Source organism: Beta vulgaris, chromosome 1 (assembly GCF_026745355.1).
Source record: "Beta vulgaris subsp. vulgaris cultivar EL10 chromosome 1, EL10.2, whole genome shotgun sequence".
Taxonomy (NCBI): domain Eukaryota; kingdom Viridiplantae; phylum Streptophyta; class Magnoliopsida; order Caryophyllales; family Amaranthaceae; genus Beta; species Beta vulgaris.
Genome location: NC_079202.1, coordinates 52,117,227 through 52,136,115, shown reverse-complemented (window position 1 = coordinate 52,136,115; position 18,889 = coordinate 52,117,227). Strand labels below are relative to the sequence as shown.

Here is an 18,889-nt window from a genome sequence, read left to right as displayed (position 1 = left end):
TGAGCCCCATTCTTCACATTCACACCTAGATAAGATTCATTCTCTTGCACATCTACCATTCTGCTCCAAATACGTTTTAACCTTCTTGTTTGGAGAGGAAAGTCCTAATCCTAAAGATGTTAGAATGTCCTCTTGAATTTTTGAATTCTTGAATTCTTGAGAAGAGAGCTTTTAATCTCTTCAAGTTTCATTAATACCTCCCTATTTCCAGGCTCAATGTTGGTAGCTATCAACAAGCCCTAATAAGCCAAATTTCCCCCCTAGCCCTATAGCAACTATAAGCTCAACTAAACAACGCTTTAACACTATTTAGGTTGAAATCCAAGAAGATTGAACAAATCCGACCTACTTGTTCAAACTCTTTTTTCTGCTGAAACAAACTACAGAGTTTAGGAGAATGCAAATAACCAACTCAAAACATTCAACCATTTTCCTTTCTCCTACAAATGCATACCGAGCAAGAATGACCTCTGCATATCCATATTTCTCTAGGACATCATCAATTTTTCTTGCTTAAAAAGTAGATTATCTTCTTCCTTTAATTATTTAGCAAACCCAAGAACGCCCTCCAAATTTTTTGAACTTGCAATTAACTCAATTAGAAATTCATCTTCATGCATTAACTCCTCTCCCTCAGTGAGAAGTTGATTCAATTCCTCCTTAAGTCTCTTACAAACCTCCAAGAAAAACATCTTAAGAGTCAACCTAACTAAAATACTAGACACAACGTAAAATCAAAACAATCTAAAACTAAGAAGTTACAGCAAGAACTGCGATGGAAGAAAATAAATCAAGTTAGCAAATATTGATATATCCAAACCTGAATTGTCCAACAAAGATAATCTAACAAAGATAATCTACCCAGAGAAAAGAAATTTAAGGATTATTCGTACCTCACACATGAAGCAGACCTGCTACGAAAACGCAACACCAACGGCTTGACGCACCACTACACACTAGAAAATGCCGGAAATGAAGCTCGCCGGCGACCACAGAAAAAGCAATCGACCGCCAGCGACCTAAAAGCTATAAATACTAGGGGACTGGTGCCTGGTGGGAGGGGTCAAAAGCTTGGAGAAAGAAAGAGCAAAACCCTTACGGAGATGTAGTTATTGTGATTAATTTAAGACTAGACTCTTTTGAGTGGAATCTTCCGCAATAATGAAGTCTGTGTTCAACTTATTTAAAGTTCTTTCAAGGAGAACATAAAGGTTTAAATAAATTAATATAAACTTCAATAAGTTTTGACGAATTAAGTTTTTTTATCACAATAGTCAATAGTTGCTTTGTTGTGATGCTACACATACTTCTTTTATTAATGAAATAAAATACCCTTAATATTGAAAATCAGGAAACGCAAGATTTCTTTTTTCTGGAGCCCCCCATTCAGAACCCCTTGCCTCTTGGTAAGAAGGACAACCCCACTGGACCAGTACCTCTCGCAGGTCAACCAGCCAGCTAGGTAGGTTAACGTTTGAGAGCAGGGGATATAAGGAGATCCCTACTCCCCAAGCACAAGTAGGTAGTTGGGTTCGAACTTGTAACCTCAAGGTCACAAGGTGAGAGCTTGGTTCAGGAAACGCAAGATATGGTAAAACAAGCTAAAAGAAAGGAAGACTTGAAAACAGCTCCCACTTCATATTATACAGCAGAAGACCAAACAAACCAGCCATTGCAAGAGCAAATAGTACAAAGTAAGCTGAATAACAAGCTTCAGATTACTGGATTAGAATATGAAGAAACCACAGTTTCTTTACAGCATATAACTAGACGCCTGTAGGAGAGAGCCTATGCTATTGCCCTGAATTACTTGATTTATAAATATATAAAAATACTACTAATTAGCCAAAACCCAAAGAAACACCCCGCTATACAAGCTAGGCAACCCTACTTACAAGCAACAACACTTGCAGAATAAAGAGAGAGAGACAGAAGGAAACTCAACTCATCTAGGGATGTACGGCTCAAAAAGCGCTACACAAGGATTGGGATCGTACTGCATGATCTCAGCAGCTCGTTCGAATTCCTCCCGAAGGACTCTAATGCTGCGTTTGTCCACCACCCGTCCTAGATCATGGGATGTCTCAAAGGGATCCTCTATGCATATTAGATGACGATCATTTCCAATCCTTCTTGTCCAATCTTTCTCTTGCTTCCTGCAACAAGCAAAGACAGTCATTTAGTCACAGAAAAGCCCAGCTTTAGCCTTTAACCTAAGTCTAAGTGTGTGTTCTTTCAGCTTAAACATAGGGAAATTATATATGGTAACTCTGTACTTTTGACATTTTCCTAAATGAACCTCACTTGTTGTCTTATTGAGCATTCTCTAAAGTAACCCTAAACACTAAAAACTAAAAAGAACACTCCAGAATTATCCATGGTAACCCTCAAGAGATCTCCTTGTTGAAATACAGTTATTATGGAAAACGGTTTGAAGTATTGGTTTACCATATGTAATTTTCCTAAAGAACAAGTCTATTCAGATAATTTTCAGTCTCCTTTTTCTTGGGGAACACTAAATGGGGAAAATGAAATTTGAACAAGGAGTTTAAATTTAAATTACTACAATTTTTTAACAGGAAAAATCTCAACTAGAAACAAAAGACAAGTAAAGAAACGTAAAATAGGAAGATGTGAAGCCTCCCAAAAAATATTCATAGAATAAAGCTAGACGGAAGCAGCAAAACCGAAGTTGACCATAGTCAATCAAAAGTTTTGACATTGATCTACCAATTTCATACTATGAACCTGATAACAAGGTCTCACCTGAGGATGCAGCCAGCACGAACTGAAATGACATGATTTGCGTAATCATGACAATATGCCCAATAATTAAAGAACCCCCACAATAACATGGAAATATTTTCCTTATTTCGGCCTCCAAAATCTCGAAGTTTTTCAACTTGGTCAAAGAATGCGCAATGTATATCATCAACAGTCACGGCATATGTTGCCTTCATGCTCTGCAAGAGATCAGATAGAAACCAAAGAGATAAGTAACCAGCAATTTCAGTAACATGGAGTCTAAAAGTCTGATAAACTACTCAAAACGGGTAAATCACATAGATCCTTCAAATATTAAATACCGAGAACAATACACTTTCGACAGGACCACCCCACCAACAGCAGCATCGACATTGGGTCTTATTATTATTGTTATTAGCTCTTAATACAAGTGATGTATATCTTGGATTGACTAGAAATATGTTCAGCTTCCTTCGAAAAAAAAAAGGAAAAATGTTTAGTTGTTTAAGTCAGTCGTAGCATTCTCCTCATTGCTCTTGTTCTAGAAAGTGTTCGGTTTTTGTGAAAGGCGGACAATAATATCCCAAGGTGGAGAACATTTTCCTTCGTAAAGGAAGGTATGCCACATCTTCCTACTTAATCCTTGCCTTCCTCTTTCCCTCATCACATCCATTCTCTCCCCTTCGTTTAATCATTTCCATATTCCCTTTTCTCTTTCAATTTTCTACCAATGAACCAAAGAAAGAAAAACTGAAACCCAATAGTGTCTTCCATTAGAAAATATTTTTCATGAAAAACCAATTTCAATCAAAAATGAGTATCGCCCAACCAAACGAAGCCTTAATGCCATATTGCACCCACTAAAAATGGTGAACTGTCACACTAACATACATTCTAAGCATGGCAGATTGCAAAAAGACCATCTAGGGTATCTATCACAACTCACAAGAAAAGCTTTTGACGAAGAGAAACATGTAAAAAGACAACTTAAAGTCTTTCAAACTAAAGTATAAATAAATATACAACATTAGCAAAGCCTTCCAAGTTGCAATTCTTTCTAACATCAAAGAATGACCACCTTGTGAAGATTTTTAACCCAAAACATTCCAGAACATTTATTTGGAAAACTAAAAACCCAAAACTAAACTTTACTTTGGAAAATCTCAGCAGTCAGCACTATAAATTTCATCCATTTCGTTATCCTAAAAACGGCAAAGCACAATGAGAACTGCAAACCTCAAGCTTCCTATATTTCTAACGAAAACTACACAGCATCGATGAAAAAAAAGTATAATCTAGCAAAAGATAATATTTGAAATCCATAAAGAAATGGGAAAAATGTCTTGAAAGATCCTCACATGTCGGATCAGAATGACCAGAGAGAAGACAAAAGATAACATGTAATGTGGGCCCTCAGCATCATTGTAGTCTTAAATACTAATTTTATCAGAGATACAGCAGTAAGTACATAAGCTTTCAGATAAAAACTTCAAAGAGAAAATGATAAATAAAAATTGCATATTAGCCACAAGATGTAACATGAATTACAATAAAAAGGTGCAAAACTATTGGCACTCCATATAATAATTCGACTTCTTAATCTATTGATAATTTGCAACAGATTGTGGAAAGTAACTCCAAACAAGCACAAGTAAAATAAAAATTTGTAATAAATGGTCCCAAAAGTAGCAAAAGAAAAAATTAATTTCACCTGTAAGCATGGAAGGATGGGAGGGTTACGCTGTTGTAAAAAATGAATGCACATCAGCACATACCTGCAAAAGAAATGAGTAATGCTATGTAAAACAAGTAAGTTCTTGGGCAGTGGGCAGTTGGGCACTCATCATCGTTATGTCCAACAAGGACATGAGGATTAGTAATGACACAAACTAATGAACCCAAGCACGATTTACTCATCAACAACAGAAATAGACCCCCTAGCCAAACTAGTAGAGAGCATGAACAGGAAGTACTAAAAACAATCAAAAAAATTCACCTATAACTCGATATAGAATTGTCCCCAGGAAACTTCCTCTCCAACGCCCCCCCCCCAAAAAAAAAAAAAAAAACAAAGGAAGTAAAAAAGAAAAAAAAGTAATCTGGTGACAATCAAGCAACATGGGAACTTTTGAAGTTCTAGAAGGTAATTTTCATTTATAGTGGCCCATTGATCATCGAGTTACAGCAACAAACATAAAAAGAAAGTGATGACAAAAACAACCCCAACCCCCATGACATGCAATAAAGAGCATACAACGTGAAGTTCACTATATGAACAGATGGCCAGATATGTGAATGTTGGTTTAATTAGAAAAGTTAAATCAAAAGATAACCAAAAGATAACTCACGCATAGCTAGATAGGGTTCCTTGGTACGTTTCATTGACTCCTCTTGACTTTGCCCAGTGTTTTACAAGAAATGCCAACTGCCTTAGTCTCGCATCAATATCTGCATAATCTCGAAGCAGCTTTGTATTTACAACGGCCAAAACATTGTTTATGCAAATATCACATGAAATTCCTGTCACTGGATCCATAAGCTTCACTATGGGGACCCTTGCACGTGTCAATGCCTGTAAATAGAAATTTTTGAAAATAAGTTATAATACAAAAATATTACAATCTATACAAATATATTAAAAGGCGTGCATAAGCAAAAAACTGTGCCACGTGGCGCTCTCCCTAGGGAGTTTAAGTTCATCTAATCCATGTACAATAAAAAAAATTAGAAATCGCGTAGTATAGGATTTGATCCCGAGACCTCAAGTACATATACTAAAGTTTTAACCACTAGACTAAATTGTATTTAGTGTTATTATCATAAAGTATTATATTAATAAATGAAATATTTTCTTACCCGGGGCATAGCCCAGGCCTAATAACTAGTTTCATATTAAAAGCAAGCAACATAAGAAATGACAATCTAATAATCAAATTCAACTTCAAATACAAATCAAATGCTACTGTTTCAGGCATGACGGATCCAGTGTGGGTTCAGTGGGTTCAACTGAACCCACGTAGATCCGGGATAAAAACTAAAAGGACTGGAAACTAAATAAGAATATATACAAAATCACGCATAATTTTGGCACATATACCAGTTTGGCCCAGTGGCATAGTGTGCGTGCAAGGTAAATGTTCATGCGTTCTGCTGCAGGTTCGATTCTTCACTGCAAGTTTTTTTTTTTCATTTGTCATTCTTTTTCATTTCTATTTCTCCATTCTTTGTGTTATGTTATTTCATTTGTCTATTCTTTTCTTTTTCTTTTTTCTCTCCCTTTTGTCTTATATTATTTCATTTGTCATTCTTTTCTAATTATATTTTCCCTCCCTTTGTCTCATGTTATTTCATTTTTCTTTTTTTTCTTTTTCTTTTTTTCCCTCCCTTTATCTTATGTTATATTTATATGATATGCAATTAGAAGTGTGGTAAAATATAAAGGATTAATGTTATATATTTTTACAAATTTTTTATGTGCATTTTATAAAGTAAAAGTGCAAATATTATTTTTTCACATGGAAGAATTTTGATACATCACTTCTAAACAAGATTCTTGTCAACACTCAATAATGTCACCCAAAATGCAAAAATCTTATTATTATTGTTGTGTTGTTTCGTTCTGAATTAGTCATGCTATATTTTACATTTGTGCTAATTGCTAATTTTTTTTTTCATGTTTTATATCATATCTATATAGTTATTTTTTTGTAATGTAATCAAGGATAAAGACTCCGCTAAGTATAATTGTTAAAAATGTAACTCTAAATAGTAATATGTAATTCCAAACCCACGTGGCTCAATTTCTGGATCCGCCACTAGTTCCAGACTTCCAGGTTAACCTTGGGGAGGGAGGAGGTGTACATCCTTTATGGACATTATCAACTTTTCCCAGCTGATTCTTAGCCAGATCACCCTCTTAAGCTCATAGATTTATGATCATATCCCTGATTACCGCCCCTAAACAAGTAAATCAGTTGTCACTGCTTATCTTCATATTCCTAGTTTAGTGCTTTTCACATTCTTTCTATGTGTTGAACTTGAAGCACCAAAGTCGAGTTTTAAACTGACAGAATTGTCTTTTAATGACCTTGATAACTGAATTTTGTTTATATATTCAACAGGAGCATCACATATGAAGGACCGGTATAGTTTAAACTTTAGCAGTAATGACTAAAGAATAGCCAAACAGCGCAAAATCCACAATTTATGTGATTGCAAATCATCCAAAAAACAATTGTGAATACAAATCATAATAGAAATATAAACCTTGCATGGTACGAAACCACTAATAATATATGCAAATTTTCTGAAATGATTGCTAATATTAACAAGACTTACCTGCATATCAGCTAAAATATAAATATGAAAAAAATATTAAAAACAAAAAGAGATTTACCTGCACATCTTGGAGATTATCGGACTGTAAAATATCAGCCAATTTCAATAATATATCAGACTTGTTGAGATTTCGATCATCAATGGCAAGGCAAACATCAATATCACTTTTTGAGACTCCGAAAGAATTGGCACATGATCCATAAAGATACAGCTTAGCATTAGGCCACTCCTTGCAAACAAGTTTCTCCAACAATGTCATCAACTGCTTTTGCTTAGCCTTTTCCTCTGCTGCTGGTATTAGGGACTCGTAAATGGCAAGAAAAGGGGAATCCAACCTATCTATGTCTCTTCGACATTCAATCAGCCTTCTAGAGTTCCTTATCCTCTGGGAAAGAATCCATTTTCCTCTAGCATCTGATCTGAAATCCTAATGGCAAACACAATTGTTGAGTGCAATATTTAAGCAGTCAATAAGCATAAGCACTATGGATGTACACTAAAGTAGTTACTTTAAACAGGAGAAAGAAAAGAGAGAGAGAGAGAGGAGGAAGAAAATGAAAATGAACCATCGATAAAAGAACTTACAAGTAGGTTACCTAGATGTCCTCAAAAAAAAATTGTAATAGAAAATGGCGTACAGACCCTTATAATTCTGTCAATTAAGTATCACAAGAAAGGAACAATATTGCACTAAGCCACTTCACCAGGTAGGCTTGATCATTGAAATTGTACCAAAAATAAAAACATGCAATTCTTATACTCTCCCAAAATTATACAAGCAATGGCTATGTGATGTGGTTCTCTCTCTTTCCCATCATTACTTTTCAGTTTCACCTTTTCCCTAAAAGCTTGATTCTTTAAAACTCATGGTCCTTAAATTGATGAACTTACATCAACATTAGCATTACCCAATACCTCCCAAACAGACACCACCTCGGTCACTGACAGGGTTGGAGACGCCAGATCTCAACAGCCTTACCCTTGTGATAACAGAGAGGCAGTTTCCAAATTTATCCTAATCCAATACGGTTGTATGCTACTTTAAGATCAATTCAAAAGACAGGTAGTTCGAAGTTTGAACTACTAAAATTTAGTCCATTACAGTCCGAATTCCAAAAGCCAAATAATCGTAAATCATTACCTCCAATTCAGTATAAAAAATTACTACTTTTGATCTTTATTAGTTTACCCGTATTCTTTTTTGAGATGTCCCTTATTAGTTTACCTATTTCTTTTGTTTCTATTTTTAGAATGGGACCACTAACTTTCCATCACATACATTCAACTTTAACATAAAATAATAGTTTCTCTTTCCTTCTATGTCTCACAACATTGTTTCTCCTAAAATATTGTGCAAAAGAAACGGGTAAAGACCGGATGGAGTACATAACAAGAAAAATTGTTTGTGCCATAAAAACAACATCAACTACGTCCAAAGTCTCTACTAACAGTAAAATCTAAAAAGGTGCACATAAAAGTTATGTGTCCCCAAAACAAATTTCCTCAAACACAATCCAGCTCTAGTCGAAATTAAACAAAATCAAGCTTCTTTTCAACCCTTTCTATTTACATGGAGTGGTTAAGTTCACATCAATCAAGGATAGGACTTCGGAGGTTAAGTCCACATCAAAGAATCCATAATTCAAGCAAAATCCGCACCTGTTATTCAGTTCTACTAAAGGCATGATAAATATAGCATAATACTATAATACATTGATCCAATTGAGGCATATAAATGTGCAATTTGCCTAAACTCAATTCCTTAACAAATGCAAAACATAAACAAAAGCACAAGCACCAAGATTTTACCTTGTCACGTTGATGCTTCTTCTTAGCACTAGCATCATTCTTCTCACCAGACTGATCCTCTCCCAAAACTGAATCCACTAGCTGTTCACTCATATCATCAATATCATCTTGATTCACCTCATCATCAACCAACCCACCATGAAAATTCAGCATAGACTGTTCGATATCGGATGCCGAAACTGATTGCAGACTACTCCCAGCAGGCAAACCAGGGTGATCAACTTGTCTAGTAAGACCATTAACATTACCATTACCATTATCAGCACTCAAAAACCTCCTATCTTTACCATTAAAACCCAAACCCATATGATTATTCCTCTTCAATTCACCAAAATTACTACTACTTTCCCCACCAACATTGCAAGTATCATCAAAACCTCGCCTTTGATTACCGGGTTTACTCGAAAAGCCCGGTGGCGGACCCGAACGCCTTTGCTCGGGTAAACCCTGACCCCAATTCACACGAGGGTCAATCCTCCGATTAGGATCAAACCCATTAACCCTCCCAACCCCAAAACCTAAACCCAATTCACGTTCCTTCAATAAACCCCATTCCAACTCAAATTTCTTCAATCTCAAACTCTCATGTTCAGCAGAAGAAGTATTACTACTACTAGTACTAGAAAACCCAACTTTACCAAACAACCCTTTACTATGTTGCTCAACACCAGAGTTCTGGTGTTGCTGAAAACGATGAAGATCGAAGTGTTGATGAGGAGCAGTGTAAAACGACGGCGTATTAGTAGAAGAAGGACGAGGAAACCCTTGAAGGAAGAAATTGGGGTTTTGAGTTTGAGGAGAGAGAGAGAAATTGATGGGGATAGAAGGGCCTACGGCGGCGACAGCAGGATCAGGAGAGAGAGTGTGAGAAGATGAGAAGTGATTGTGAGGTGGGTAACATGGTGGTTGTTGTTGTTGTTGTTGATGGCGGTTTTGTACGAGGCGTAGAAGAAATTCACCGCTGTTGTTGGGAAGTTGTTGCGACGGAGGGATGTGGAATGGTGGCGGAGAGTCGTCGGCGCCACCGTTCATGGTGGTGCGGTGGGGTTAAGTGGAGAATTGGGTTGGTGATGATGGGATCATGGAGTTTTGAGATTTTGGGTTTGGGAGTTGAAGAGGGTCTTTTTCTACTCTATTGTTATTTTTATAGTTGTTGAGTACTATTTTGATTTTTGGGTCTCAATTATGGGATCTTTTATTTAGAGTTTGGACCCCCTAGGATATTAGAATTGGGAAACTCCAAAAGTCCATATCCATGACGGATAAATGGATATGCTTTTAAGTTTAACGGTTCAACAAGATACTTCCTCCTTCCCCTTCTTCTCTTCAAGCATAAAAAAAAAAAAAACAAATCTCTCCTTTTTTAAGATATAGTTTCTGATTCTAGTTTTTTACGGGAATTAAGGTAGATAAAATCTAAAGAGGATAGTAAATATTTTTTATTTATTTAAATAAATATTGTATGAGAAAAGATGATGCTAGAAAAAGAGAATGAAGAATAATTGGTGAAAAAGCATTAATTGTAAGACTTGGGTTGAATAAACAAAGCAAAAAACTAATTTCAAGACGCAAATAAATGATAGGGAAACAATTTTTGTAAGCAAATTATGGAAAAATGTGGAACTAAATATTGAAACAAGAACTATATTTTGAGACACCTAAAATAAAAATAGAAACTAAAAATTTTAGGACAAAGGGAGTATTATTCTTGTCTAGGTTTTTTTAATTGCAATGCTTTGATTTTTGTCTTGTTTATATATTTTTCAGTCCAAAATTAAGGTGTTTGTCTTTTTAGATAGTTTTGTAATTAATGCAACACTTTTATAGATGGAAAAAAATACATCCAAAACACTTTTTTTTATCTCCTTAATTTAACATAATCGGTTTTTCTAAACTATGCAACTAGTGCATAGGTTTATCTATTTGTTTTTAGCTTTATTTAACAAAATTGATATATATGGAATAATTAATGAAAGATATTATTATATTGGATATCAATGATGAGAATAGTAGTAGCTATAACTAACTATGTTATATTTTTTTAATTTTGTTGAATAGATATACATATGCATATGTCAGAAAAATATAACATAGTTAGTTATAGCTACTATAATTTTCAGTGCAGGCAAAAAAAAGATAGTTTGGCTTATTTTAAGAAGGTCCACTCAAAAATTGGGATTATTTTGGAATAATCCAAAGTCGGGATTATTTTGAGAAGACGGGTGAAAGTTGGGATTACTCAAGTCAATTTTTCCTAACATAAATAATAACACATACCCCCTCTACCAATTAATTCCCTCCTAAATATTCGTGACATATGCAAGTGTTGCATTCTTTGTGGAGTGGAGGTTGTACAAGTTTGGAAACAAACGCAATGCATATCTGATGCATAAAGAAAAATAAAATTGACGAAAAGTGGTTAGTTTTATTTGATTGAAACTACCTCTTAACAATGGAAAAATAATTTTTTGTTGGAAAAATAATTTTTGATGGAAAAATAATTGTCTTTTGAAGGAAAAAAAGAATCATGTAATATTCTCTCTATCCTATAATAGTTTGAATATATTTCTTTTATTTTTGTCCAAATTAATTTGATTACTTTCATTTTTCACATGATTCTACTATTATTATCTTATTTCTTTTACACTCCTTTAACCCACTATATATTTTATAGGAAGTGAAACATCTTTTGATATTGCAGTACATATAAATAATATTCCTGCATTGAAGTCATAGGAATTGAAGATTGTTGTTTGATTATTTATATAGGAAAAGTGACTTTCCAAGGGAATCTCTACTTATCTAGGGTAGAGTGGGCAAAAAATTTATAGGAAGTAGAAATCTATGATTTTGTAAATTTTTTGTCAACCAAACAAGAAGCTCATTTTATAATTCCTAAGAAAATTTATCAAACCAGTCCCAACTCCCATGATTTTTGGCCTTGTTTGATGTGAATTAGAAGTATTAGTTATGTAGAGTTCTAGTTCTATTAGAATTCTATGTAATTTAGATGTTTTGCTCCTATCATGTTAAGAGTTTGCTTTACTTTGGGACTTTATTTTGATTACAGTTTGATTTGCATTAGGACTTTAATTACTTACTCATGTGTTTGGATAGAATTTAGGTGTGTAGGTTCTAGTTTATCTTGTTTGGTTTATTGTTTATCTTGTTTGGTTTGTTGTTATCTTTATGCTTATTGATTGCATTAGAGTTAGGACTCTTATGTACTTTATATTTCAGTTTTCAGCATTAATAAAAAGAAGTTATTTTGGTTTTTTCAACATGTTTTCCGTGGTTGCAAAGCCTACCACACAAGAGGTCATGGATGTTTTGAAAGGAACACTCACTATTGGAACTTCCAAGGAACCAGCCATGAAGAAAATCATGGGTTTCAAGTGTCAAGGGTTGGGGCATGTGGCTCGAAATTGGCCTAATCGTGCCATGGTGTCGAGGGAAGAGTACTACAACTTCTTGGTGCAAACCAAGGCAGATGAGGGTGAGCAAGAACACAATATAGCATCACAACACGACATGGTTGAGATGGCCAGTGATGAGTTTTGGAGTAACTAAGCCAAGTGTAGTCCAGAGAAGGCTCTTTAAGTGTTGGTGTTAAGGAGGACCTTGTTGGCGGAACTTCAAGATGAGCAAGAAGATGCTCAAAGGCAAAATCTTTTTCACTCAACTTGCTTAGTCAATTATCAAGCTTGTTCCTTTATCATTAACAGTCGATCATGTACAAATGCTTGTTCCTTAACTATGGTGGATAAGGCAATTGCCTACAAGAAAGCCCCCTAATATTTACAAGCTAAATTGGTTGAATGATGAAGGTGGCGTGTGGGTAAGAAAGCAAGCCTTGGTTAATTTCAAGGTTGGTGAATATCATGATGATATATGGTGTGATGCCATACCTATGACAACATGTTCTTTACTACTTGAGAGGCCATGGCAAAGTGATCGATTTGTGCTTCATAATGGGAAAACAAATGAGTATTCAGTGCTCTTGGATGCTAGGCATTTGGTCCTCGAACCATTACCACCAAAACGACATTCTTCAGAGCAAGACAAGGGCAAGGGGAAGCAAGATGGGGCTTATGTGTGTTTAAGTTCGTGCCATAGTGAGGTGTTAGAAACCGCAAGCAACAAGAAGGAGCATCGACAATAATTGTTGCAACTACGCAAGGGTACCAAGATGGATGTAGGGGATAAGGTTTGGTTGTCACTTGCAGCTCAAAAACTTCACGTGAGTCACAAGCATGGCGAACCTCTTGATGAAGTTCCCTTTGATGTTGTTGAGAAGGTTGGTTATGGGACGTTCAAAGTGTTGCTAGGAGATGGCCATATGTGCAACGTTTCCTTCGTGTGACTTAATTCCATGTTTTGAAGACTAAACTTGAGGACAAGTTTTTTTCCTACAAGGGGAGTATGATGCGTGGTTAAGTAGCATGTTGATGACAAGTTCTAGTTATGTTAGGACACTTATGTAGTTTCCTAGTTCTGTTAGGAGATTATGTATTTTTATTGCTTTATAACTCTTTATTTTAGGTGTTTGAGTGATAAGGGAATCCTATTATATTTAGGAGTCTAATTCATTTGTCATTGAGTCTTGTTAGGAGTCTTCTTGGTTTATCTTTTAATATAGGCGTGAGCTAGGATGTTTATCTTGTTTGTTTGTGCTTTATCTTTAAGCTTGTTAGTTGCATTAGAGTTAGGACTCTTGTGTGCCTTATATATGTTCGACTATTATCATGAAGAAAAGTTAAGTTGTTATTTGAGCTTAACATATTCCTTGTGGAATTAACGTTCTAGGAGAGAATCCAAAACTTTAGCAGTAAATGCAACCCTAGTTATTATCAAACCTTGGTTAGGATTTGATAATTCCATATCCTTGTTACTTAGTTTCTCTAATAATCAATCATAAAACGTGTGATTAAGTGTCAAAGAACTCGACTTTACACCTTAAATAGTGATCAAGATTTACTTCTTGGTTCAAGATTCATCCAAGATTCATTCTTTTAATCAAGAATTCAAAGATAGCCTTCAAATTCACATCATTAAACAAAAATCAGTAGCAGTAGCGTCATATGGTGGTACCCAACGCTTCCTTGGAGTTTTAGTCGCACATGAGGCAGCAAAGATCGTACCTTTGGTGGTTGTACAAGCCAAAGATGCAATCGTTAAGTCATCTTGAATGTCAAAAGATGGATCTTGGGGAGTGGGACAATTCAAAGATTCATGCTGGATGACAGCTTGATCCGACGAGGGAACTATTGGAACGAAACCATCCGAAGATACCTTCTCTTCTTCAATCACTTGTGTAAAGAACAAGGCATGATTTTTCCTTAGAAATGTAATCTTCATTGGGGCATTGATGTTCTTCATGACCAAGAACCTTAACATTTCAAACAATGAATCCATGTATTGGGACGTACGGTTGTAATAGATGTCTTCGGAGGTGGGTTGTATAGTTGTTGTAATTGGAGACGCCATGTATCTGGGGAAGATTGGAACACTTTTCTTAACCGTTGAAGATTGTCTTGGATTTCTTCTAGCCTAGCAAGGCTAGCCATGAAACCAGCTGGTGGTTATGATGCAGCAGGCAGATGCAGTGTCATGGAAGTTTAACGCTGCACTGAACTCGATACTTATTAGAACAATAAAATTTTGACACAACAAACCTCAATATGCTACGAGTCCAACGAGGCAAAAATAATCGAATTCCGATATCACATGCTTTGTGACACGCCGTCTCAATCTAATGGTGTCAAACTGGGAGACAGAAATTTGACGCAGCTGTATTTGATTGTTGCGAATTTGTCGCTAGTTCAAATACGCTCAATTTTTAACAAAATATATATCTCTTTGTCATGTTTCCAACGAACCAAGAAAATCTAAATTCCAACTTGTAATGTGTCCACACGAACAGATTTACTTGACTAGTAGCAGATTGGATCAACACTTCGAGGTGGTGGATCCCAACAGCATGAGTGAAGCCCTCAAAATCCAATAAGTTTCCTTTATGATTCCAGCAGCCACACCAAATGATGTGAAAGGCTATCTTTAAATTCTTGATTAAAAGAATGAATCTTGGATGAATCTTGAATGAATCTTGAACCAAGAAAGTAAATCTTGATCACTATTTAAGGTGTAAAGTCGAGTTCCTTAACACTTAATCACACATTTTTATGTTTGATGATTAAAAAACTAAGTAACAAGGATATGAAACTATCAAATCCTAACCAAGGTTTGATAATAACTAGGCTTGCATTCACTGCTAAAGCTTTGAATTCTCTCCTAAAACGTTAATTCCACAAGGAATAGGTTAAACTCAAAACAATTATTCTTTTTATTAATGCTGAAAATTGAAATATAAAGTACATAAGAGTCCTAGCTCTAATGCAACTAATAAGCTTAAAGATAACAACAAACCAAACAAGATAAACAATAAACCAAACAAGAGAAACTAAAACCTACACGCCTAAATTCTATCCAAACACACGAGTAAGTAATTAAACTCCTAATGCAAATCAAAGTGTAATCAAAATAAAACCCCAAAGTAAAACAAACTCTTAACAAGCTAGGAGTAAAACATCTAAATTACATAGAATTCTAACCGAACTAGAACTCTACATAACTAATACTTCTAATCCAATAAATAAGCCCTTCATTAAAATAGTCATCGTACATCATATACTTATAACTAAATAAAATACATAAAATTCATGAGTAGTATTTAGATTAATCTAAGCAAAGGAAGAAAACATCAACACTTTGTGGATGGAATTCTTACATTTAAGAAAAATTATCGATCAACTATGAGTGAAGCTAGCTTTAAATTGGCAAGGATTAAACAACTTCATCTCATGCCTACATGACACTGAGTCATTGACACTAAGAAATCTATAATATCATCTCTGTTTAGCCAAAAAACAAGAAAACTATTACTTAACAAAATCCTTAATAAGCTGTAAATTGTAAGAACCTCGTTTAGAATCCACCAAATCAACCCCATGAAATCCAACATCAAAATGAGCCTCAACTTTTGCACCACAACCCATCAACATAGAAACAAAGTCTTGTTGTCTATCAACCATAGGATCCATGCTATATCCAATAACTAAACACCTTCCTAATTTGCATATCTTACTTTGTAACATAGGATCCTTCATAGGATTACAATACCTATGATCTCTATCTGTTCCTTTAGGTAATGCCAATTCCCACATTAAATCCCATACTGGCAAGGGATATAACTCATCACATGCATACTTTAACTCAGATTTAGTCCTTTGATTTCCACTTAACATGGGTTGGTTTAGAATTATCCCAGAGATTGTCAATGGATTTAGATCAACTTGGATGGCCTTAAGGCATGCATTATAGGCTATGTTCGCGCCATTTCCCCTTCCTCCCAAATAACACCGCGAAAAATCTCCATAATCCTTGAGCCATTGCTCACCTTTGGGATCTAATGCTTGTTGTTGAATCCATAAAATGGTATCCATAGCATCTTCATATTGTGCAGGAAGTCTATGTTCAGGGGCCAATCGATATTCTAAGGATATAACTATAGCTGGAAGATCTCGTGCAAATTGAAGGCATCTTTCATGGTAGAAGAGATCAGCTACACTATGATCAATCCAACCCCCACTATGATAATAGATCATAATAGGGAGTCTTGCCACATTTCCATCATTTGCAGCTAATTTGGTGGGACAATAAATTCTAATCCATGTTTTTGTTTCATTGTTTATTGTCACATCCTTAGATGCTACAAATTCTCCTTGACCAGGATTAGGATTTGCTGATATTTTAGGCATTTTAGTAAGACGATTCAGTGTGCCATCGTTGTTAAGAGAAATCTTGAGGTGTTCATAAGAATTGAATTTTGACATCGTTTAAAGATAATTTTGGCTTGGAATTAAGCAACAATACACAAAGGTTACGTTAACATCAATATTGGTCATTTTCTATCTATTACAATTACATCTTTCTCAGAAATGTATGATGATTAGTTGAAAGGTTGTGCATGCTTCACGGATTATAGATGCTAGGGAGCCACAGAATTAACATGATAAGTGGAATAAATATAAAGTTCTGTTGACCATTACATAGCCTTTTCCTAAGTTTGAGGAGGTTATTCCTAGCTAGTCATAGTCCTACCTAGAGATGTTCATTAAAAAACCGTACCGAAATATCGAAATATCGAAAATCGATCAAAATAGGTGGTAAATATATCAATAAAAAAAAATATTTCAATGGTACGGTTACCGAACCGCATTTTCAAAAATTACATTAATTTTAATATTTGTCTAAGTTACAACAATTAAAGGAAGTATGTGATTATTTGAAAATTTTAATACTAATATAAACACTATAATTAGGAAATGGAGTAAATTCTAGTGTTAGTCATATTTTACAATAGATTAATTATCCACTTTAAAATATATTTTATATTAGAGTATATATAATTTTAAAATATATGCACAAAAAATTAAAAATTATATCTAAACATTAAGTAAATTATAATAGTATAACTTAAATAACGATTAATGATTAACCAAAAACCGTACTGAAAAAGTGGTTAATTGCTTAAACGGTTATAGTTACAATTTACAAAAAGAGCAAACCGAAATTTTCAATTACCAAATTGACGGTTAACCACCCATGAATTCCCCTAGTCATCTGTATAAAAAGGCCTACCATCTTCAAGATTTTTGAGTAGGTTTTCTATGCCAAATTTGCCCCTGATTTGAATCATTATTTTCAATTCATTCCTTACATTTTTCTGGGTTTCATTTTTACTTCATGGAACACATTAATTTCCACGTATTCATGAGACACATATTAATCTTTATACATGATAGATACATCTGTTTTTATGACGTTTTTGTCCGTAGTAATAAAAATTCTTAAATTTAGTACATTTTTTCTAGTCATTTTCTTGATTCATTGAATCACCAATATACAAACCACATTCACATATATTCTCGATCCTCCCTAACTATACCATGATGCATCTATACTATTCATAATCGTTAAAACCTATATGAAAGTACACGAGTGTTAGTTATGATTGTATCTAAGCAATGCGTGCATTGTGCTCCCAGGAGTAAGTTGTGCTCCCACAATACAAAATAGAACATTTATGAATAAGAAAACGAACATTGTTGGTTGTTGCTATATTTTGCATCGGTGTGCGACGAAATTGTTGGTTGTTGCCTATTGGTGGTTGTTGGCAACAAAGGCTGGAAGCAACAACGAGGATTGAAAGCATCGACAAAGATTTAAAGCACCGACGAAGATTGAGAGAAGGGTAGGAATGCAGGATCGTGGGTGTTTGAAAGGAGCTAGAGTGGCGGTGGTTTGAAAAGCGAAGTGGTGATGGCTGTTTTTGAGAAGCGAAGAGTGAAGAAAGAGGAGTTAGGGTTAGGTGTGAAGTAGAGTGAGGGGAATGAGGGTTTGTTCGTTGGGTTATTCCCTTGATCCCTTCTTCCACGAAGGGTTGCGGTTTCTGAGATAATCGCAACCCTTCACTAATAGGGCTACGGTTAGCCTAAAAACCGCAACCTTTTTTACAGTACGAAGGGCTGTGTTTTCTTGTTAACCGCAACCCTTCATACAAGAAGGGTTGCGTGCTAAAGAAAAAGCGGCCCTTCCAGCGCAACCCTTCCTTTTTTCCCCTAGTGAAATAAATTAGCTCTCTATTTATTTTCGCATGTATCACGTATATATAATGCTAGTGGTTGATGAAAAGAAAATGACTAGAAATATGAATCGTGAAACGAAAAAAGTTATATCTATCAAAAACAAGCTCTTAATCTTAATAATTAATCACATATATAATTTGCTATCATGATATAGGAGTATCACTTCCAAATCAAAGATAGTCAAATAAGTTAAAAAAACATGGCTCATTAAACAAAAAGAAAAATAACTAAAATAATAGGAATACTATTTGGATTTTGAACATAGGGGCTAAAAGGGGAGAGTTTGGAGG

The 18,889-nt window shown here is 35.0% G+C and overlaps 2 protein-coding genes across 2 annotated transcripts; both read right to left on the bottom strand.

Moving 5' to 3' along the window:
- Positions 1-1,602: 1,602 nt before the first annotated feature.
- LOC104905435 (hypothetical protein) lies at positions 1,603-10,061 on the bottom strand. The gene is made up of 6 exons (XM_010693982.4): positions 8,893-10,061; positions 7,142-7,510; positions 5,094-5,317; positions 4,457-4,520; positions 2,767-2,963; positions 1,603-2,156 (listed from the first exon to the last, which is right to left on the bottom strand). Exons 1-6 carry the CDS (start codon positions 9,922-9,924, stop codon positions 1,946-1,948), a joined length of 2,097 nt encoding a protein of 698 aa, XP_010692284.1. The 5' UTR covers positions 9,925-10,061; the 3' UTR covers positions 1,603-1,945.
- A 5,672-nt stretch (positions 10,062-15,733) lies between these two features.
- LOC104905436 (probable carboxylesterase 9) lies at positions 15,734-16,784 on the bottom strand. Its single transcript, XM_010693983.2, has one exon. It carries the CDS (start codon positions 16,782-16,784, stop codon positions 15,831-15,833), a length of 954 nt encoding a protein of 317 aa, XP_010692285.1. The 3' UTR covers positions 15,734-15,830.
- Positions 16,785-18,889: the final 2,105 nt, after the last annotated feature.

Coding starts and splice junctions, on each gene's coding strand:
- LOC104905435 (XM_010693982.4), bottom strand. CDS start 9,924: ATGAACGGTGGCGCCGACGACTCTCCGCCACCATTCCACATCCCTCCG. Junction 7,511..8,892: donor AGAAGCATCAACGTGACAAG/GTAAAATCTTGG, acceptor GTTTGCCATTAG/GATTTCAGATCAGATGCTAG. Junction 2,964..4,456: donor CCATCCTTCCATGCTTACAG/GTGAAATTAATT, acceptor GATCTCTTGCAG/AGCATGAAGGCAACATATGC.
- LOC104905436 (XM_010693983.2), bottom strand. CDS start 16,784: ATGTCAAAATTCAATTCTTATGAACACCTCAAGATTTCTCTTAACAAC.